Genomic DNA, 21,902 nt, shown 5'->3' with positions numbered 1-21,902 from the left:
ATTCCACCCGCAAACAACTACAAAACTAGAAAAAATTTAGTCTTTTACAAAAAAAAACAAAATTGCACTTGTACAGTAAAATGGTTTAGTTTGAAATTCTAATGGTCTACTCACGTTAATAAAACTCAAAAATAGTTCACAGGAAAAAAAAATCTCAATCCATCATATTCATCCCTTTCGACACATTTTCTTTGGTAAGAAGAGATATGTTATTTGTGATTAAATATATTTAGCGATTAAATACTTACCGTAGTAATATTTTAGCAACTAAATTAACGATCAAATTAAATATTGTATTAGTCATTGAAAACTTGGTAATTGCTAAAATATATCTAATATGGTCATTTTGATCACTAAATGTAATGTTTTAACTATTACAATCAAAATATATTAATCACCAAATTAACAACATAAAATGTTGGATTAAATGTGTTTTTGATCCCTTTCAGTGAAATTCGAAATTAGTCCCTCTTCAGAAATTTTAATCAATTTAATCTTTCATCTTTAAAAATGTGTGAATTTAGTCATTTTAACCATATTTTGTTAAGTTCATCTAACATTTTAAGCGCATTTTGTAACACCCCAGATGGATATTACTATATACAGCATAAATCATGAATTTTCTCTTGGAAATCCAACATTATATAAAGTTCCCAAGCGCGGGAAAATTAAAAAAACTTTTATCGCGATAATCCAATTATAGTACTTCATCTTTATTACAAGTTCATAATAAAGAAAACATCATAAAGTCTATTACAAAAATGCATGAAATGAAGATATGGAAAAATCTCTCATCGTACGCCCCCGCTCCGTCTCTATGCTTCAACATTCTCACCTGAAGTCACATCTGCTCCCACAGAACAAGTCACGTGATCATCGCCAAACACAAACACACAAACAAGAAAGAGTGAGTTGAAAAAGAAAAACAATATAAACAATAAGATAATAAGAATTTGCCCTCACCCAATCTAACTTAGTTAATTTTAGTTTAGTGATCTTGTTATCACAATATACTTCCAATCTCATAACCTATATGAGAAAGATTCAACCACAACCTTGGTCCTTAGGGATTATCATGCTCCCACGAACCTACCCGCTCGTGGTCCAACTCTATGGACCTCCTCGCCCGTAGTCTAACTCTACAAACCTGCCCGCTCGTAGTCCAACATGCGTGAACACCTACTATGAACCTCCCCGCTCATAGTAGCCTCAAGTGTGAGCACGGAACATACGAACCTACCCGCTCGTATCCCCACACAAGAGTACAACAGATACGGACCTCCCCGCCCGCATCAATCACACATCTCAATCTCCGTTGCGAACCTCCCCGCTCGTAACCAAGCCAGCATATCCCTGACCAAGCTACCAAGAAAAGAAAACGTCCATGCAAATCCATCTGCAAAGGACCCCTGTCATTGTGCTCCCGCCTGGCGCTTCCCTATGAACCGCTAGGCGAACAGTTCCAGGCCGCCTGGCGGTGTCCCTCTGTCGTCGGGCGCCACCCTACCAACGACCCTCCCTGTTCGTGGCTTATCGCCTGGCGGAGATCCTCCTACCGCCAGGCTCCACACCAGTAAAAACAATCTTTTACTGGTTTAGACACTTCCAAGGGTTTTCAACCACATCCAGTCATACGTTACTCCACCTCTTTACGAAAACACTGTTTCATATCACATAATTCCAACACCACAGATTATTAAGAATACACAACATTAACCTACACACATTCTTCCTAAATACTAATATGTCACCTTAACAATTTAAATAACAAACACTCCATCTAAACACAATCTCATGCCAGCAATCAAGACACACATGAAACCATACCAAGTCTATCATACAGAAATACTCATCCCAAGTTTTTCTCAGAAATCTATTATCCCTAATTTTCCTAATTCAGTTTCTCCTCACAGATTCAGCAAACCAACAAGTCATCACAGAATTAAATAAATCTACTAATGACATGCTCGAGACTTGACCCAAGTCCCTTCAACATAATTAAGTGCTTTAAATTGCTTAGGTTCACATTGTTTCTTGTCTAGGATTTATCAAAGAATTATCCTAAGGTAGTCTCAACCCCTCATTTCTTATATTCTATTAATTATTAATTTTCATAAATTTCCTGGATTTCATACATTTCATGATAACATTAGAATTGTTTACACCGTTTGATACATAACTCAAATATTATCATAAAATGCGTTTAAAATGTCAAATAAACTTAACAAAATTTGATAAGAATGATTAAATTCACGCATTTCTAAAAATAAATGATTAAATTAATATAAAATTTAAAAAAAAAACTAATTTCAAAATTTACTAAAATTTAAGAAATAAAAATATATTTAACCCTAAAATATTTGTTCGATAGATAAAAAAAATAAAAAAGTAAAACAATTATTTTTCTTTATCAGATAAGTTAAGTCTTTATTGGCGTAAATGATTAAGGAGAGCATAATAATAAACATGTTGGATTTGATAGGTATCTAGATTCTAGAATGATTGATTTTATAAGTAGATTGGATTGAGGGCCCTAGACAAAGATTTATTATTTTACCCTAATCCTTCTTGTCTTTCTTCACTCAGAAAGAACATGTCCATTTTCATCATTCAAATTTCCTGTGTAATCAACATTATTTCCAAGGCAGATTCAAATAAAATCCGAATGATGCATTTTAACATAAATAATCCCACAATTCTGGACTTATTCGAATACTTCATTCATCAGTGTGGATAATTGAATATATAGCTAATAAAACATTTATTTTATCAATAAAAGTTAAACTTTATATTTAAATATTTAAACTATTGGAGTAAATTATGTACTATATCCTTTCACCGTTATATAATAATCACACTCATAATTAATAATAATTCATCATAAAATGGTTTTCACCGTACAAAAATCATAAAATAATAACAAATTTTAGAGAGAGAAAAATAATCATAATTAATTTTAGATATCTGATTTATAAATTAAAAACTGTTGGTATATAATATATTTTTTATCATGAATAAAAGTTTACAAAACTTGATTTGTCAATTAGAGTCTTAACTAGTCTCTAACATCATTAATTACTAAAATTTTAACTATCAAAAAATTAATGTCTAAACTATTTTTTAAGTGATACTAATTTAAACTGTAATTGACAAATCAATTATAGTTTTTTATTTATAATAGAAATTATTTTACATATTAATAATTTTTAGTTTATAAATTTATATTTAAATTAATTACTATAATGATTTAATTATTTTTTGTAATTTAGTTGTTTTTCACAGTGTTTTTGTATGTAAAAGAAAATTGAAAGACCATTTTTCATTGTGATAATTAACTTAGAGCAAAGCACTCCAAATGAAATGAATGGCAAGATATTTACTTTAATTCTCAAAAACAAGAAAAACAAGGTCCACTAATAACTTAATGTTGGTGTGGAGGAATTGGGGAAGTTAGATTTTTGTTTGTTCTATTTTTTTTTTTCAAAATAATATATTTTTAACCAAGTGATATGTTTAACATATTACAGTAGAGTTGTTGTATAAACATGTTTCACTCATGAAAGGGAACTTGATATGATTTTCACAAACTTCTTATTATTAGTGTCTGAAGTATGATTAACCAACCACAAGATGTTCATTAATACAACCAAATTAAGTTTCCAATCCAATCAAGATTATGCACTTTTAAAGGAATATACAGATTAAAAATAGTTACAATTCAAGACTATTATTATTCATGGAATGGAATTGTCAGACAATATTAACTTTCAAGTTAAAAAAAGTCACTTAAATTTTGGTCCCTTAACTTTTAGGGAATTTTAGAATTAGTCCATTTCGAAACTTTGGACTAATTTGATTTTTCATCTTTCAAAATACTTGAATTTAGTCATTTTAATCAAATTTTTGTTACGTTTATTTGACTTTTCAAGCGCGTTTGATAATAATATTTGACTTAACATTAAAGCAAAAATGTGTCAAATAGTATAAACAACTTAAATACAATTCTGAAAGGCGTATGAAACATTAAATAAACCTAACAAAATTTGATTAAAATGACTAAATGTACGTATTTTGAAAAATGAAGGAATAAATTGGTCCAAAATTTCAAAATAAACTAATTTTAAAATTCAGTGAAAGTTAAAGGATAAAAACATATTTAACCCTTAATTAAATTGTGAAATGAAGTACATACAGGGTCAAACTTCTAGAAATGTGAATGTGCTTAGACAAGTACTTCAAACAAAATGTGTAAAGAGGATAAACAAATTTTAGAAAATAGAAAACTGTTCTTAGAAACAATAATGAAGAAAACAAGACCTGAATAATGACTTTGTCTTTGACCAAGTAGATGACAATGGAAAACTATACATAATTTTGTGTGCATGCTATAATTGAAGAAAAGCCAACAATTAATAGAAACCAGAGTGCACCAGCTATTTCAATATTTTGTAGGTCATTTCTTTGTTCTCTCATAAGGTATTGTAGCTTTCAAGCAAGCTAGCATGGAATTTAATTTCCTTGAAGGGTGTGATGATGTTGAGACTTGAAATGGTAAAGGACAAGGCATTGAAAGAGAAACTCTTTCATGGTTCATTTCCTCACGCCATTACTTTATCCAGAAAAAAAAAATGGCTGGAGACATCCTATGCACATTGACATCATATTCAAAACTATTACCAATTTTATGATAAAAAAATATGTTTAATTAGAGACTAATTGAAAGATCGATTCTTTTGGTATCCAAAAATCTAGGTAGTTAATGTTAGTAACTAATTTAAAGACTAATTTATCATAGAAACTATTTTAGTTATTTATTACGAGACCAATTATAATTTTTTGAAACTATTTTAGTTACCAATAATTTTTAGTTTAAAAATTGGTCACTATAGTAACTAATTATTTTTTGTTATTAAAATTGATCATTACTCAAGAATTTTCTTATGGTGTGAAAAATCTGTTTTATATCTTAGACATGTGGTTGAATTATGTTAGAAGTTCTGCGTCGAATAGAGATAAAGACCAATTATATAAGTGAGGTATAAACGTCACATTACGAATCGATTTTGTAAGATTGGATTAAACTTAAAGTCCACTTATAAACATAGTATCGTATATGAGTTAGAGTATTTCTTAACAAGTTTTGATCCGAAAAGAAAGTGTGATTAGAAAAATTGAAGAAAAAGATGTGATTTTAGCAGTGACACACGAGAATCATGAGGTTGTTTGAACAGTAATCTCCAATGATGGTTGGGTTGATCTTGGCATGCAGTGTTCTTGATGTGTCAACGTCATTAGAACCCACACACACCTGTGGCCAGTTTTTCATACAACCAGTTTTCTGGCTCTCTGATGTTCCATCGCTTTCCCTGCACCATCTTAAGAGGGACACACCAAACTATACATGGAGACAATGCATTTTTTCTTTTTGCTTCTCTTCGCTATTCTTGAAAAAGGTGTACATCAAATACTATTTTAAATGTGTAAGGAAAATCTTCTCATTTCTTTCTTACCCATTTCATTTGAGGCTAGTATAGGTATGTGTTTGAATTTGTGTTTCATAAATACTTTTAAAAGAAGAAATAAAAAAAAAAATTTGAAATTAGTTTGTGTTTTACTAAAAGTCTCTACGGGATCTAAAAGTTGCATTCCAAGTTACTCGATTATTCTTTTTAATGATACATATGTAGGAATTTATAAGATCATAACTTTTCACTTAATTCTTTTTTACCGTTACGAATGTGTCACTTTCGAATCACCGTCACGTGACTATCGAGTGGGTGTGATCTACGTGTATACGAAGATGGACAAACTGTTAAAATCTACGTGGTCTCTGTGTACATGAGGATGGACAAACGTTTTTTGATTTTGTTAAAAGTAAGTGAAAGTTTCATTCTGCCTCCCTTTATCGTAGTAAGAAAATGTTTTATTAGTAACTAAATTTAGTGACTAAAAGTGGTTAGTCACTATAATAATTAATTTAAATATCAATTTCAAAAATTAAAAATTATTGATTATTAAAATAATCATTATTATAAATAAAAAATTATAATTAGTCACTAAATTAGTCAGTAATTAATTAGAGATCAATTTTAAAACTAAGTTATTTTGGTAGCTAAAACCTAACTAGCTAATTTTTGGTGACTAATTTCCTTTGATAGTCAAAACCATGATATCTAATTTTAAAATATCAATTTAGTGACCGATTATAATTTTTTATTTATAATAGTGACTATTTTAATAACTAATAGTTTTTTACTTTATGAATTTGTATCAAATTTGGTCACTATAGTGACTATCAACTTTTTATTACTGAAATTGATTACTAAAAAATATTTTCTTGTAGTACTTAATCTTATATATTTATATATTTATCACCGCTCAACATTGTTCTCACTGACTTAGAATTTTAGATTCGTGACGGCGGGTAACTACAACGATGTTTCCACTCTCTCTTTCTCTTCTTCCGCTACTTTCTACTCTTCTTTTCTTCTACTCTTTTATCCTTAATATACGAAAAACTCAATCAGATTGGATGAAAAATTTGATGACCTAATTTCTAACGGATTTAAAGACAAAAAATACCGTTAACAATTGTAATGACAAGTTAAAAAAAATATTCGTTAATATTAAAAATTATAATTTATCGACAAATTTTTCTAATAAATATTAGTGATGAATTTATTACGGATAAAAATATTTGTTAGTATTATACATTGTGAAATCCATAAAAAAGTACTAAATTGTCATCGCTTATAATTTTTTGTCGGTCAATCACCAAATAACTTAAGCACTCATTAGTAAGTTCAATTAGTACCCCAAATTGTACACCGAATAATAGACAATTAATTCCAATCTCAAACAATTCAACGAAGAATCATATAAATGTGCACTTTGAAAATTTTCTTCTTCTCCTCCTGTTAATCAACATTTACTTTTTTGCTAATATAGCGTCCATATCTAATATTTTCCCTATCATATTCATATTGTATACACAAACAAGTTGTCATGTATCTTCCAACATTTATGAAGCCTATAATTTAAACAATGAACATACGAAGATTAATATATTTTCCCTTTTTTTAAGCAGCTTGCAAGAAATCATCGACTTTTTTTTTTTTTTTCATACCCTTCATTAATCTGACATACATTTAGGGATGTCAACGGATAGGTAGGATATGGGTAGTAGTTTCCCGTATCCTATTCGCTTGATAAATATCCACCCCGTATCTGTATCGATATCCGTTGGGTATCCGTTATGTGAGTATCCGCATAATTTTTTAACATCCACGGATACCCACGGGTATCCGCAGGTATTTACAAAAATTAAAAATAAATATTTAACAACATATTTTAATCGTAATTCAAATAAAATACAATATATAACATTCATAAATTTTAAACAAAGTTCAAATAACCCATTTAAATAGTGTTGAATGACGGTTTACAAAGAAATTATTTTTTTTAAACTAATTGATAAAAAAAATAACTCATTTAAAATCAATATGTTAATATTTTAATCATGTTTTTTTTTATTTTAATTTAAATTAGAGTATAGCAGGTACATGTATCCACGGGTACAAATATTATAATACCTGTACTCGCCCGTTAATATGCGGGTATTAAAAATATCCATACTCATTACCCATGGGTATTTATTTACAATATTCATTTCCTACATGTTGCAGGTTTTATCCGTGGATACGAATTTTTTTGATATCCCTGCATACATTCCATCATTGGTTTATAAGTACAAAGGTTTAAACTTCTATATTTATAATTGATATTAGGTTTAATTACTATTTTGATTTTTATATTATTTAATAGAACATCATATTGACATGAAATTAATGTCAATATGATTCTTTGTTAACTTATATAAATATAACTATTAAAAATAAATAAGGTTAGTGTTTGTTAAACCAATACTAATTTTATTTATTTTTAATATTTTTCTAGTTAATGTTTCTTAAGTCAACACTAACTTATTTATTTATAATATTTATTTTAGTTAGCATCCGTTTAATTGACACTGACTTAAATAAAAATAAATAAGATTAGTGTCTTCTAAATTGATACTAATTTAAATAAATATAAATATTAAAAATAAATTAAATTGACATATGTTAATCTGGTATTGATCTTATTATTTAAATTTAATATTTATTTTAGTTGGTGTTTATTAAATTGATGCTAACTTATTTATTTTTAATATTTATTTTAGTTAGCATATGTTAAGTTGACACTAACACAAATGTTTATTTAATAAAAAAATAATTAATTTTATGATTTTTTGACCTTTTTGTTTTAAAAAATTAATGTACACTAACTTAAGTGACTCTATTAGCATTACAATTTAATCAATGGTAATATTTGAAAACTAATACTAACATAGCGAAAATCTTTTATATCAATTATTTCTGGCTTATTATGTTGGAGATATGTCTGATGTTATTGTTGGACACGTAAATTTACGTTGCATGAAACTACATTACATAAATTTACGTCGACACTTCTACAAGTCTAACGTAAAAGCTCCATGTTATGTTGGTCCATACCATGCATGATGTAAAAAATTCTGCGACCAATAAAAGAAACTACATAATGAGTATTTCTAAACTTGTTTTAGTTTAGCGTGTTGCACATCAAATGAAAGATTTCGAAAAAGTTGAAGAAGAATAGTGAATAGGGAAGCCAAACTTAGAAAAGAGGTTGAGCCACACCAGAAGAAAATTGAGTTATATAGGTTTAAGGGTATTCAATACCTTTTAAAATTTGGTACCCTTGAATTTGTTGAACTTAATTTTCTTCTAGAGTGTCCCAACCTTTCTCCTAGGTTTGACTTCTCTGTCCACCAACTTTTTTCTACTTTATAAAAAATCATTCTTTTGATATGTAACAACCTAAATAGAAACAAATTCAGAAATTCAATATAACTTTTTTTATTTGGTGAAAGAAATGAACTAAGGTGAGAATCAAGGTGAGAATTCGATTTTAAATGTAATGAAAGTAAAAAAAATACAAGTTTTTGTACTAACATATTTTTACAAACAACAACCACAAATAATAACAATGGAATTTTACAAACAAACACCACAAACGAGACAATGATGGAATTCCATGATTAAATTTTCCAATAAATAATCACAATCACAAATGAAAAGAAAAAAGATTACCAAATAAATCTCAACAACACAACAAAGACAACAAAGACAAAAAATGAATCCACATACCACCACCATTTTGTTGTTGGAGATCAACTAACTTGCAAGAGAGTTTTTGTACAATAAAAAATGTTGAGGAACCCTATTATAATATATAAAAAACATTTTATGTCAAACAACTTTTTATCTGACATAAAACATATGATTTACGTTATCGAACACCATGGAGTTTAACGTAAAATTATATGTTTCATGACTAACAAAAAAGTCCAGCGTAAATTTGTTTATTTTATTTATAATAATGACACCGCGTTTTTTTTTTACGTGGGTTTCCTTGTCGATAAAAATAAATATAAATTAAGTGACGTAGATACCTATTTTTGTATTAGTGTAAAATTTATGTTTTCTTATTAATTATATATATATATATATATATATATATATATAAAAAGGGAGTTTTCTTTTTTGTGTTCACTTTTTAAAATATCGATTTTATCCTTTAAATATAATAATTTATTAATTTTTTAAAAATTGATCATTATTTTTACAAGTTTTTTATAAAATCGGATGTTACTGTTTTTTTCTTTCTACTTTATTTATCAATGATTATTCTTTTATCTGTTCTGATATATTTTACTTTATTATAATGTTATTAACTTAATTACATTATAATATCACACATATTTAAAAAATCATACATAGGCATACGCTAGTATATATATATATATATATATATATATATATATATATATATATATATATATATATATATATATATATATATATATATATATATATATATATTGACTTTAATAAGGTGTGGGGGTGAGGCTAAAGCAGCGGGAATATAGCATCTTGTACACAGACCCAACATTTTTGGCTCAACACGATAGTATTGTGTCTATTCATAATGATGGCAATGCAACAACATCACGAGTAGTTTCTGGGATTACTCATTCACTTCTGCTATGCATGAAAATCCAATTATCCATTATTTAGAAAAGTATTAAGAAAATTAAAAATGAAGATAGATCAGGTATATACGTTTTAATTTCAATTATTTCATGGGTCTATGAATTAATTATGTAAAAATCAATTTCTACACTGAAATAAATCCAGTTAATTAAGTGAAAACATTGAAATTCATAAATGAGGGTTTGATCCGGAAAGCTAAATGAATATGTTTATTAATAACTATATGAAAGTTGTTTTAACTTTGTTTTAGCAAATGAAACCCTCTATGGTGTGTTTTGGATGAGCCAATTTAGGAGAGTAATTAATTTATTTGGAAAATTTGAAATTCTTTCAAGAAAAATGATATGTTTGGATGAAAAAATTAAAAAGAAACTGAATTGAAAAATTTTAAGAAGGTATTTCAAATAACTAAAATAGTAGAATTTGAAATTCACTCAGAAAAAAAGGAAATTGAAATTTCTCAAGTTGTGAAATTGTTCATTGGTTAGGACAAAAAAAGTCCACAGGTCCAAAAATTCGAGTCGGATCGGGCAAAAGGTCGAGCCGGGTCGACTCAATCCAAAGGTCAAGTTGAGCCAGTCCGAGACGAGTCAGCTCAGACCGAAGGTCGAGCCAAGTCGGCCTAAGCCCTAAGTTGGAATGAGTCAGCTTAGGTCGAAGGTCAAAATAGCTCGAGTTCGACCGAATGTCAAACTAAGTTAAGTTAGAATTAAAGGTAAAGTTGAGTTCGTCGTAAAATAGAAATTAAATTGCTTTTCCAAACCAAAAACTTGAAAATTAAAATATTTCAATTACTTCGTCTAAACTAATTATTTAAGAAAGGTAGATAATTAATTATAAGTAATTAATTACTAAATATTTTAATTTCTTTGAAGTGTTGAAATCTCCCTTCTAAATAGACTAATGTTTTTAATGTATTCATGAATTGATCCTTAGTGATCATATTGAAAACAACAACATGGACAAAATAAACATTTGCCGTTAACCTAATTTCTGCACATACTAGATTTTGTAGCTACACATTTTGCCTTGTTTATTGCACAAGTAGCTTTGAGATAAGTGCAAATGAGAATTTAACGTTTGATAGTCAACAAAGCCTTCTAATTAATATTTTAGTTATTTACTCAAACCTAGTACTTCGTTATATATTGTCACAAAGAATAATAATACTATCAAAATAAAAAAAAATTGAAAACTATTTTAATAATGTAATAGTATATAATAATATAATTTATAGTCAAATAGTTATTTTATTTGATGGATTGTCAAACTATCACAATTCATGCCACCAATTGTGCATAAAAGTTGTTATAAAAACAATAATATTTAATAAAAAAAGAGATATCGAATTTGAACTTAGAAGTCTACTTAATATAGAACATGAGATTTATTGTGTTTTCAATTCCAAAAACATCATTTATCAATGTAATCTCATATTCCTAGTAGGAATATGGAGTATACATCAGAAAAAAAATAACGTAAAATGATATCTTGACATCTACTTTTGTTTATAAACTAACAATCACTTTTTAATAATAAAATATTACATCAAGGTGAAATATTATTGTTTAGAATAGATAATAATATAATTGTTACAAAAATAGTTCTAGAATGATTGTTATGGGTATGTTGTCGATATATCAGCACTGAACAAACAATGAATATATATTGATATGCCATGTGCATATTCTTTGTAGATGTAGGTATAATAAAAAGATATTAAAATATATTAAAAAATATTTAAAATACCAAGTGTATTTTTAATACGAGAACAGTAAAAAAAATAGTAGATAAGCTATACTCATTTTCTAAGTGGTTGAATATGAACATTTAATGTGAGCATATTTCCATAAAATTTAATTATCAATAAATAATAGTCATTAAATAGAGAATAGGTGGAGAACCATTTTTTTTATCTTCCATTTATAGATAGCATTCATTTTTTATGGAAATAAACATATGATCGGTACAAATTCACATTACATTCAATTAATTTGTTTTACAAAATAGAAATCAATTCTAAATAAGCAATCCTTATCACTAGACAAACACCTTCCACAAAGCAACAATGAATTTTTTTTGTTTTGTTTAACCTTGAAGTTTATTTTGATTTTATATTATTTTGTATTTCTTAGTTGTTTTTACGGAAATATTCATGGTTAATTAAAATTTTAAAATTTATTAGTGAAATTTAGTCGTAAATTATTTTATCAACAATTTTGTTTTTAATCAGTATCCACCATACAAGATTTGATTCCATCATATTAATGCATAACATTCAAACTTTAAATTACACACACACACACACACACACACACACACACACACACACACACACACACACACACACACACACACACACACACACACACACACACACACACACACACACACACACACACATGTGTGATTATTTTAATTATTTATGAATATTTTATTTCATAACTAGTATATATTTTTATTTATTTTATAATAACTTGTATAGTTTGCTATAAGACCTAACTTCCAGTGATTAAATCAGGATAAGATTTTTGGGGAGGAGCAATTTCGCTAATTATGTTTTAATGTTTAAATTTCGAGATTAGAATAAAATTTTATTATGTTAAAATAAATTATTTTATTCCTCATATGATAATAACCGATTATAATATATTATTAAATTAAATTTTAATATGCATGTGATGAAAATATTTTTTTTTTTAAATTTCTATAGTTACTTGTTTTGAATGAGTCACATAAAGGCATTTAAACAAAAATCCTTTATTTCTTAACAACTAAAAATAAAAATAATAAGAATCATGATTTTGATACAAAAGAGAAAATTAGTTGACATGTGTCAAAATTCAAATTATTAATCTTTCATATAATACTTACGATACGATCTTATCTAGAAAAGAGTATGATCGTTTCTGAATTTGAATCCTCAAGAAGCACGACACGAATAAATCAGAGAAGAACACGGAATAAGATAGAGATGTAGGCTGAATAAGACAGAGATGGAGGACGTCACAATCTAGCATATTGATAAGTCAAGTGAAGATTCGTCACAAAAATGTTAATCTTTGATAAGAACCGAAGGCCTAAGCCAAGAACAAAAAAAAATTCTCTCTTTAATGAAATCAAATTCAATATATGACTAAAAGTGTCTACATTGTTTTTGGTACCTCTATATATAGGCACACAAGTTTAAGCAAACCTGAAAACCCTACAAGAAGGCCCAAACCCAAAACATAAAAACATAAACTAATTTATGAAGGAAAGCTCAAAGTCCAAAAACAAAGAACATAACTAATTTCTAAAAGAAAACCCAAAGGTTCATCTTCAAGTTTTTCTTGTATGGAATCTTGGGATAGTCCTCTATCATTCCCTCCTTCATGAAGAGAATTTATCCTCAAATTTGTCTCACTTGATGATTCCTTATCAACTTATAATTTAACTCACCATGGTAACTGCATAATCCCATTGAAAACTAATAAAATAGAACACTTTATTATAGTATTCAAAACCGGTAATTCAGTCTATAAAGTATATTAATATAAGATTATAAAAGATAAGATTATAAAAATATATCATTTATATACTCAAATTAAACTAATAAGCTCTATACAAAATTAACCACTAAAGTTCTTTGAGACCTTCCACTATTCTAACTGATAGCTTATCATCTTATGGGTGCCTCTAAACTTGCAACTTAATATGTTCCCACCGAACATGTGATCATCGCAAAAAAAAGAAATGAACAATACAAGAAAACACAAAGCACACAAAAGGGTAAGCTAATGTTAAAAAGAAAAACTCTAGAATAACTAAATCATATCAATTGCGTACAACCATAAGTATAATATATATATATATATATATATATATATGTGTGTGTGTGTGTGTGTGTGTGTGTGTGTGTGTGTGTGTGTGTGTGTGTGTGTGTGTGTGTGTGTGTGTGTGTGTGTGTGTGTGTGTGTGTGTGTGTGTGTGTGTGTGTGTGTGTGTGTGTGTGTGTGTGTGAATTCCCTTCGCGTCTAGGAACAAAACAACCAAGTGACTATGATCTCTTACGACTCTCACCACATATCTGTGAGTGTGAATGATTATTAAAATTCAAGATACTTCCTTACTGATATCTCTTATGTCAAAACATACACTAAGAGTGTGTTTGGATAGAGTATTTTAATGAAGCAATTCATTTTTTTTGAAGAATTTAGATTTCTTTGTAATAAAATGCTTTGTTTGGATAGAGAAATTAAAAAGCATTTCAAATGCTAGCATTTTTTTGAAGGATTTCAATTAGCTAAATTAGTAGAAATTCAAATACCCTCAAAATAGGTGAAATTTGAAATTCTTCTCACTCAACCTCACAATCTAGATGACCCGGACGGGCCCGACGACTCCGATGTACCCGACGACCCGGACGAGCCCGAACGTGCCCGACGACCCGGACGGGCCCGACAACCCGAACGTGCCCGACGACCCGGACATGCCCGATGACCGAAACGGGCCCGACGAATCAGACGGGCCCGACGACCCAAACAGACCCGATGAACCAGACAGGTCTGACGACCCAAACGGGCCCGACGATCCAGACGGGCCCGATGACCCGTACAAGCCTGACCTAGATGGGCTAGACAACCCGGACGAGCCCAACGACCTGGACGGACCCGACTACCCAAATGAGCTTGACGACCCAAACTAGCCCTTCCAAATCATTGGGCCCGACAACTTGGACGTGCCCGACGACCCAAAAGTGCGGGACAACGTAGAGAGGCCCGACGACGCGGACGACCCAGACGACCCGATGACCCGGACGAGCCCGACGACCCGGATGGGCCTGACGACCCGGATGGGCCCGACGACTCGTACGGGCTAGACTATCCGGACGTTCCTGACGACCCGGACAGACCTAACGGTTTGAATGGGCCCGTACGAGTTGTCGGGCTCGTCTAGGTCGTTGGGCCTGTCCGGTTCGTTGGACGTGTCCAAGTCGTTGGGCCCATCTGAGTTGTCGGGCCCATCCTAGTCGTCGGACCCGTCCAGGTCTTCAGGCCCGTCCGGGTCGTCGAACCTGTCTGGGTATTCGGCCCCGTTCGGATTGTCGGGCTCGTCCAGCTCGTCGGGCCCGTTCTGGTCGTCGGACCCGTCTGGAGCATTAGGCCAATGACCTAGACGGGTTGGACTGAGCCATATTAACGAACTTGACGGCACAATCGTGCAGTATGGGCCGTTAGGCCTCTAGATCATCGGGCCACCCAGCCTGTCTGGGCTTCCCAGTCGATCCAGCTCGGGTGGGTCGTCGGGTCTAACCAATCCGATTGCGTAGTTGGGTCTGCCCGACCCATCTGGGTTGTCGAGCATGTTTCCAAATTTATCATGAACTCAAAACATAATTAAGCGTAAAATAAATATTGTTAAAATTAAATTTTATCTCACAATAAATTCAATTTTTTTTCAAACAAGAAATTGAAATGTCAGGTATTTTAATTTCCTTATCCAAACAAGTTATTTTAAAAATGAATAGAATTTAATTACAAGCAATTCAAATACAAAACATTTCAATTTCTAAGCATTGTTGAAATACTCCATCCAAACAAAAGGTAAGGTAATTACCACAGAATTTCTCCTTAAAATTTCTCAAACACCGCCATCATACATGTCTACAACCATGTTATCACCTCAATTAATAATAAACAACATTATAAATATACATATCTATGATAGATTTATATCAAACAACCAAAGAAGATTTGCACTTTGTTTATCATTTTCTTACATCAGCAAAGGTTTATAACTCGTTTTTAATTCTCAAGTTATTTGCGATAAAAGTAATGAAGGAAATAAAACTATTTATAGCTCTTAATTAACAAATTTAATAAAAATTATGGTAAAAAGTAAATAAAATATTTGTGTAAAATTAAAATTCATTATTATTACTATTATCTATACCGATAAACAAAGAAGTTATATATATATATATATATATATATATATATATATATATTTTTTTTCAATATATTTTTTAATTCATATATAAATATGTATATATGTATGTATTTGTTTTTATCCACACCTATTAAAATGACCATTTAAATTGTTTTTTTCTTCTTTTAACATTCCAACTTTTCTTCTCTCGTATACAGTTTTCTCTTTCTCTGAGAGATGATTTGAAATTCTTTAGATTTCATATTTAAATAACTAATATATAGAAGAAGAAAAAATTACAACAATTAAATTTAACTCAATAAAATAAAATAACATAATAAAAGTGCGGAAACACAAAGCGTGTTAGTGTTTTTTTTCTTCTAATCATTAATAAAAAGATAAAATATTTTTGTAAGAAATAAAATAAAGTAGTTCCATTTCATTTTAAAATATAAATATATTTTCTGACATTAATATATTACACATATTTAAATTTTGAAATTAAAAAAAAAAAAAAGACCATGACCCACCCCTGAACCTACCTCTGTCTCCGCCCACGTCTCTTTAACATCTCACACCATTACAATAACTCAATCAATCATCCACAATTAGAAAATCGAATATTGAAGTTGTATTAACTATTTTATTACAAAATCATAAACATTAGTTTCTCTTAAATTATATTACATAGTATTTTTATTGCAAGAGTCTTGTATCACTTAAAAATCAAAATTTAAGAATATTTAAATATTTTTTTTCTTTTATTTTTTAAAATATCTTTTAAAAACAAAATTGTAACAAAAATTAAAATTTTGAAATGAACAATATTAAAATATAATAATTGACCCTAAAATGTCTCGAATCTCAGAGCATATAGTTTTAACTTTTGTTTTTCTAACTTTTTCCTTTTCAAATTTTATAACATAATATATTTATATTAACACTTAATTAACAACTTATTTATATATATTATTAAAAGTCACCATAATTGGAGTATGAATTATTGATATAAAAAAATCATAATATGAGCTTTGATATTAAATATTTGAAGACTCAATTTTTATAAATTATTTTTTATATATATTATCAAATTTTCTCATGTTTATAAAGTAAGAGTTTCGATTTATGTTTCATATCAAATACTCGATGCCACCAAACACTATCTCGAAATATTGTGCCTAATATGAGCTCCACTTGTCCAAAGCATGTTACTACTACTGGAAACTTCTCTTGAGAACATTTTGAATAAAGGAATAGAATTCACAGAAGCTGTTCTCAGGAAAACGATTATAAGCACAAAACGACACTGCAAACGTCATTTTCTACAGGTTGTGTGTTTTTGTCCAACTTTCACAGTACCATTCACTATGATTCATCCTAATAACCTATTTTTATCACTTCCCTCCAAACTATATGCTATTTATTGGTTTGGGTTCTATATTCTATCATTATTCTTCACACCCCACTTCAATTTCATTCCACCTTTATCAACTCTCACTATTTGTTTCAAAAATATATAAATTTTATGTTATATATATGTTTGACTCATTTGCTAGAAAAAGTGGCAAAGCATAATGGAAAATGAAGCATAAACAAAAAACATAGTTAGCGATTTAAAAATTAGGGTTAAATATGTTTTTGGTCTCTTAGCTTTCGGTGAATTTTGCAATTAGTCTATTTCGAAATTTTGAACCAATTTAGTTTTTTATCTTTCGAAATATGTGGATTTAATCCTTTTAATCAAATTTTGTTAAGTTTATTTGACATTTCAACCGCGTTTCACAATAGTATTTGACTTAACACTAAAGAAAAAATGTATCAAACAATATAAACAACTCAAATACAATCCTGAAATGCATACGAAACATCGAATAAACCTAACAAAATTTGATTAAAAAGATTAAATCCACGTATTTTGAAAGTTAAAGGACTAAATTAGTCCAAAGTTTCGAAATAAACTAATTTCAAAATTCATTAAAAGTTAAGTGACAAAAACATTTAACCCTATGAATTTCACCAATGAACTTTTTGACTCTAAAATAACTGAAATGCATACTAAACATCAAATAAATCTAATAAAATTTGATTAAAAAGATTAAATCCACGTATTTCGAAAGTTAAAGGATTAAATTAGTCCAAAGTTTCAAAATAAACTAATTTAAAAATTTATTAAAAGTTAAGGGATAAAAACATTTAACTATGAATTTCACCGATGAACTTTTTGACTCCAAAATAACAGTGTATTTTTGGTATTTTGTTTGATCAGACAAAACCCCAGAAAGTGAGAATGGTGGAATGAACAGTGTGTATATATATGAGTATGCGTGCAAATGTAAGAAACACTAAACACGCTCAACCAAGCAAATGTTGGACGTAGCTAGGTTACTATATAAAATAATATCTATCTATCGTTTATTGAAGCAAGAGAATAAGAGAAAAGTTAAAAAAAAAAAGAGAGAGAATGTTCTCTCTCTTTCTCGCTCTATGTCTGTATCTATATCTATCTATCTCCTCCATCTTTCACGTACATGTATGTCTGCATGATCATTGGATTTATAAGTGTTTCATTTCAACAACCTTTTTCATAGATATTTAAGAAAATATAAGGTAAACTGAACTTAGGTTATGTTTTGTTTTACTTGTATGTAGATTAGAAAAAGTTTACTTAAAAGATTGAAAAGCTGTGAATAGAAAAAAAGTAAGATTAGAAAGAGGAGGCACTAATAATGAAAGTGCTAAGATCTCTGACAGAGACCGATGATTATCTATTAAACTGATATAAATGTTTCTTAGCATTGTTAAAGACAACATACGTGTACGTAGGTGGTGGTGCAAACATCTCTATCTCTTGGGGAGACAACCAGCAATTGTCTTATCAATGACTATCTTTTGGCTTTCCCACAAGCTTTTTTAACTTCTCTTATTGGTTTGCAGAGGGTAATTTCTTCACTGTTTTGTACTTCCACACATTCCTTTGCTTCCATTTTTTTAGTTATTTTACCTTAAATTTACCCATATGGTTTTTTTTCCCTCTCACCCTCAAAAACACTTTTACTTCATCCACTCTGACAGATGCAGACATGATTCAAACATAAGTGTTTGATTAACATTTTTGTTTCTATTATTGAATAGCTCTAGTTCATTCACAAATTAATCTAACACTCAAGTTTCTTATAAAGTAATTGTTTTGATCTCAAGATCGACTATGAAATCGTTATTAATCAGCATAGTTTTGTTCTTAATAAACCGTTTTTAAATGATATAAGAGTATTTAACATGATAATAGTAGCAGTGATAATTAAGAAAGGAAGGTGTTAGTACTTTTTTATTAATTAAGAGAAGAATGAGACGATCGACCAGGACAAAAACTAGAACAAGTTGATTTGAATTGAATCCCTTTCTCTCTCTTCACATGCTGCAATATATTTATAAATATATAACTCTATAGCTACTGGCCAAAGATCAGAAAAACCATCTGTGCCTTCACTATGACAGATCCTCACTCCAATTTATACGCTGGAACCTTCAACTTCATGCCCCTTTATTCTCACCGCTCTTCTTTCACTTCTCAACCAAACCATTTCTCTTCCTATCCTCCTCTTTCATACTCAAACATAACTAACACCTTCTCCAATATTCTTCAATCAGAAACCTCTTCCTCATCTTGTGCAGCTCCTCCTTCTCCTCCTCTCAGAGAGGCCCTTCCTCTCATAAGTCTCATAAAGCAGAAGGAGAATGAACCCTCCAACGCTGCTGGAAACGAATTAGCTGAAGAGGAAGGGCACAAGAAAAGAGACATGGATGAGACCCTTTTGACTGAAGATGCTGATGATGAAACTGTGGAAGTAGCACTGCACATAGGGCTTCCTAGCGTGGATTCTTCTGATCTTCTGGGATCGGAGAAGATCTCTTCAGCCTGTGCACAAATGGGTGGGAAAAGGGAAGTGAGTGTGGTTTCTGGACACCCTTTGGATAGATTAAACAAGGTTCAGTATTGGATTCCCACCCCTTCTCAGATTCTCATAGGTCCTACTCAGTTCTTATGTTCTGTGTGCTCCAAGAGTTTCAACAGATACAATAATCTTCAGGTATGCAATATGCTAATATTGTTTTCCTTCTACACTTTATATGTACATAATTATTAGTTGCAGTGTTTTATCTCTTTTATGTAAAGTCTCTAAGTTTCGATCTTTTTCTTTATTCACAATGATATCTGTTATTGATTCCTGCTGTGTTTCTTCTTTTTGGTTTGTTATCCACCCTTTCTGCATGCTGTTCTGATCTTTCTCGATCTTATCTATATCTATCTATCCATATCTATATATGTATATGAACGTGAATTAGACAGTAGCATGATTAATTTTGTTGTCTCAAAACATTAAGCATTTTTGAAATATATGTTCCTGGTACTTCTGTGTCGCCTAAAATTTACGATATTATGGTGAGGAGGATCGAGAATAAGTCAAAAGTGAAACAAATCATGTAGTTTCTAATATATCATCGTTTTCTGGATTTAGATATTCTTTTGCAACAGTTGATCTCACCCAAGTTGTTTGAAACACAGTAAAAATTTCAAAGCCATGTCTGTGACAAGATTCATATATACATGGAATCACATTGGATCTCACTACCCTTCGATGTAATAATCAATGCAGAATTGAGAAAAACCATGTTAATACCTGTGGTTGTAGCTTGAAAGTGCTATAAGCCATGTATTATGTATACGATGTAATTGGTGCACTGTACATGGAAACTTGAAATGTGATTATTTAACCTCACTCACTATTTGCCTTGTTTTCGCTGTTGATTTACTATAGCATTGTACCTTGTGATTAGGGAAATTACATAAGTTAAATGTACAAAACTTTCTGAACGAACATTTCTTGTATAAATAACAACAACACACGAGTTTAGATTCTCTACTGAATTTTAGTTGTATGGTTTTGCAGATGCATATGTGGGGACATGGATCTCAATACAGAAAGGGGCCTGATTCTCTGAAAGGAACACAACCATCAGCAATGCTAAGGCTGCCATGTTTTTGTTGTGCACCAGGTTGCAAGCACAACATTGAGCACCCAAGAGCAAGGCCTCTGAAGGATTTCAGAACCCTTCAAACACATTACAAGAGAAAACATGGTATCAAACCCTACATGTGCAGAAAATGTGACAAAACATTTGCAGTGAAGGGTGATTGGCGGACACATGAGAAGAACTGTGGCAAAATATGGTACTGTTTATGTGGCTCTGATTTCAAACACAAAAGATCTCTAAAAGATCACATAAAGGCCTTTGGCTATGGCCATGGAGCTGTTGACATTGATTGCATGCAGGAAGATGAAGCTGCCTCCGAAATTGAACATGATGGAGATAGCTCAATGTGAAATTAATGAGATGGATCAACAAAATTTAAGTCCCTTTTCGTGTACTTAATTTCTCATACAAAGCTTAATTGCAATACAATGTAAAATGTGTATCTTTTCTTTTTAACGGTTGCCATCTCAGACAGTATTTTCAGAAAGAGATATACCAGTAAAGTAAAAAAAAAAATCTAGAAAAAGCTTCAAATATATTTAATACTTTTAAATTAATTATGATTACTTATTTATTCAATACTTGTTGACTGCATTTAAACTGTTACTAGAAATAAGCAAGAATACCAAGAAGGGTGATGATGGTTTTATTGTAAATGGCATCATTGCTTATTAAAAAATGGAGAACTGTTTCATGTCTGTATTGTCATCGATGTTTGATATCACTTGCAGATAAAAGAGAATGTTTGATATCACTCGAAGTATTGTTTTTTTTTTTCCCTTCAATATTATTAGTTTAATTTTCTGTTTATTAAATTAAAAT

At 30.0% G+C, this 21,902-nt stretch overlaps 1 protein-coding gene across 1 annotated transcript; it reads left to right on the top strand.

Annotated features, from left to right (window-relative positions):
* The first annotated feature begins 19,475 nt into the window (after positions 1-19,475).
* On the top strand, positions 19,476-21,536 carry LOC114177357 (zinc finger protein WIP2-like). Its single transcript, XM_028062668.2, has 2 exons — positions 19,476-20,134; positions 20,996-21,536. Exons 1-2 carry the CDS (start codon positions 19,535-19,537, stop codon positions 21,428-21,430), a joined length of 1,035 nt encoding a protein of 344 aa, XP_027918469.2. The 5' UTR covers positions 19,476-19,534; the 3' UTR covers positions 21,431-21,536.
* The last annotated feature ends 366 nt before the right edge of the window (positions 21,537-21,902 follow it).

This window comes from Vigna unguiculata, chromosome 1 (assembly GCF_037176805.1).
Source record: "Vigna unguiculata cultivar grain cowpea cultivar isolate G323 ecotype 2 chromosome 1, ASM3717680v1, whole genome shotgun sequence".
NCBI classification, from domain to species: domain Eukaryota; kingdom Viridiplantae; phylum Streptophyta; class Magnoliopsida; order Fabales; family Fabaceae; genus Vigna; species Vigna unguiculata.
The sequence above is the reverse complement of the archived record's forward strand: the minus strand, read 5'-3'. Positions and strand labels throughout refer to the sequence as shown.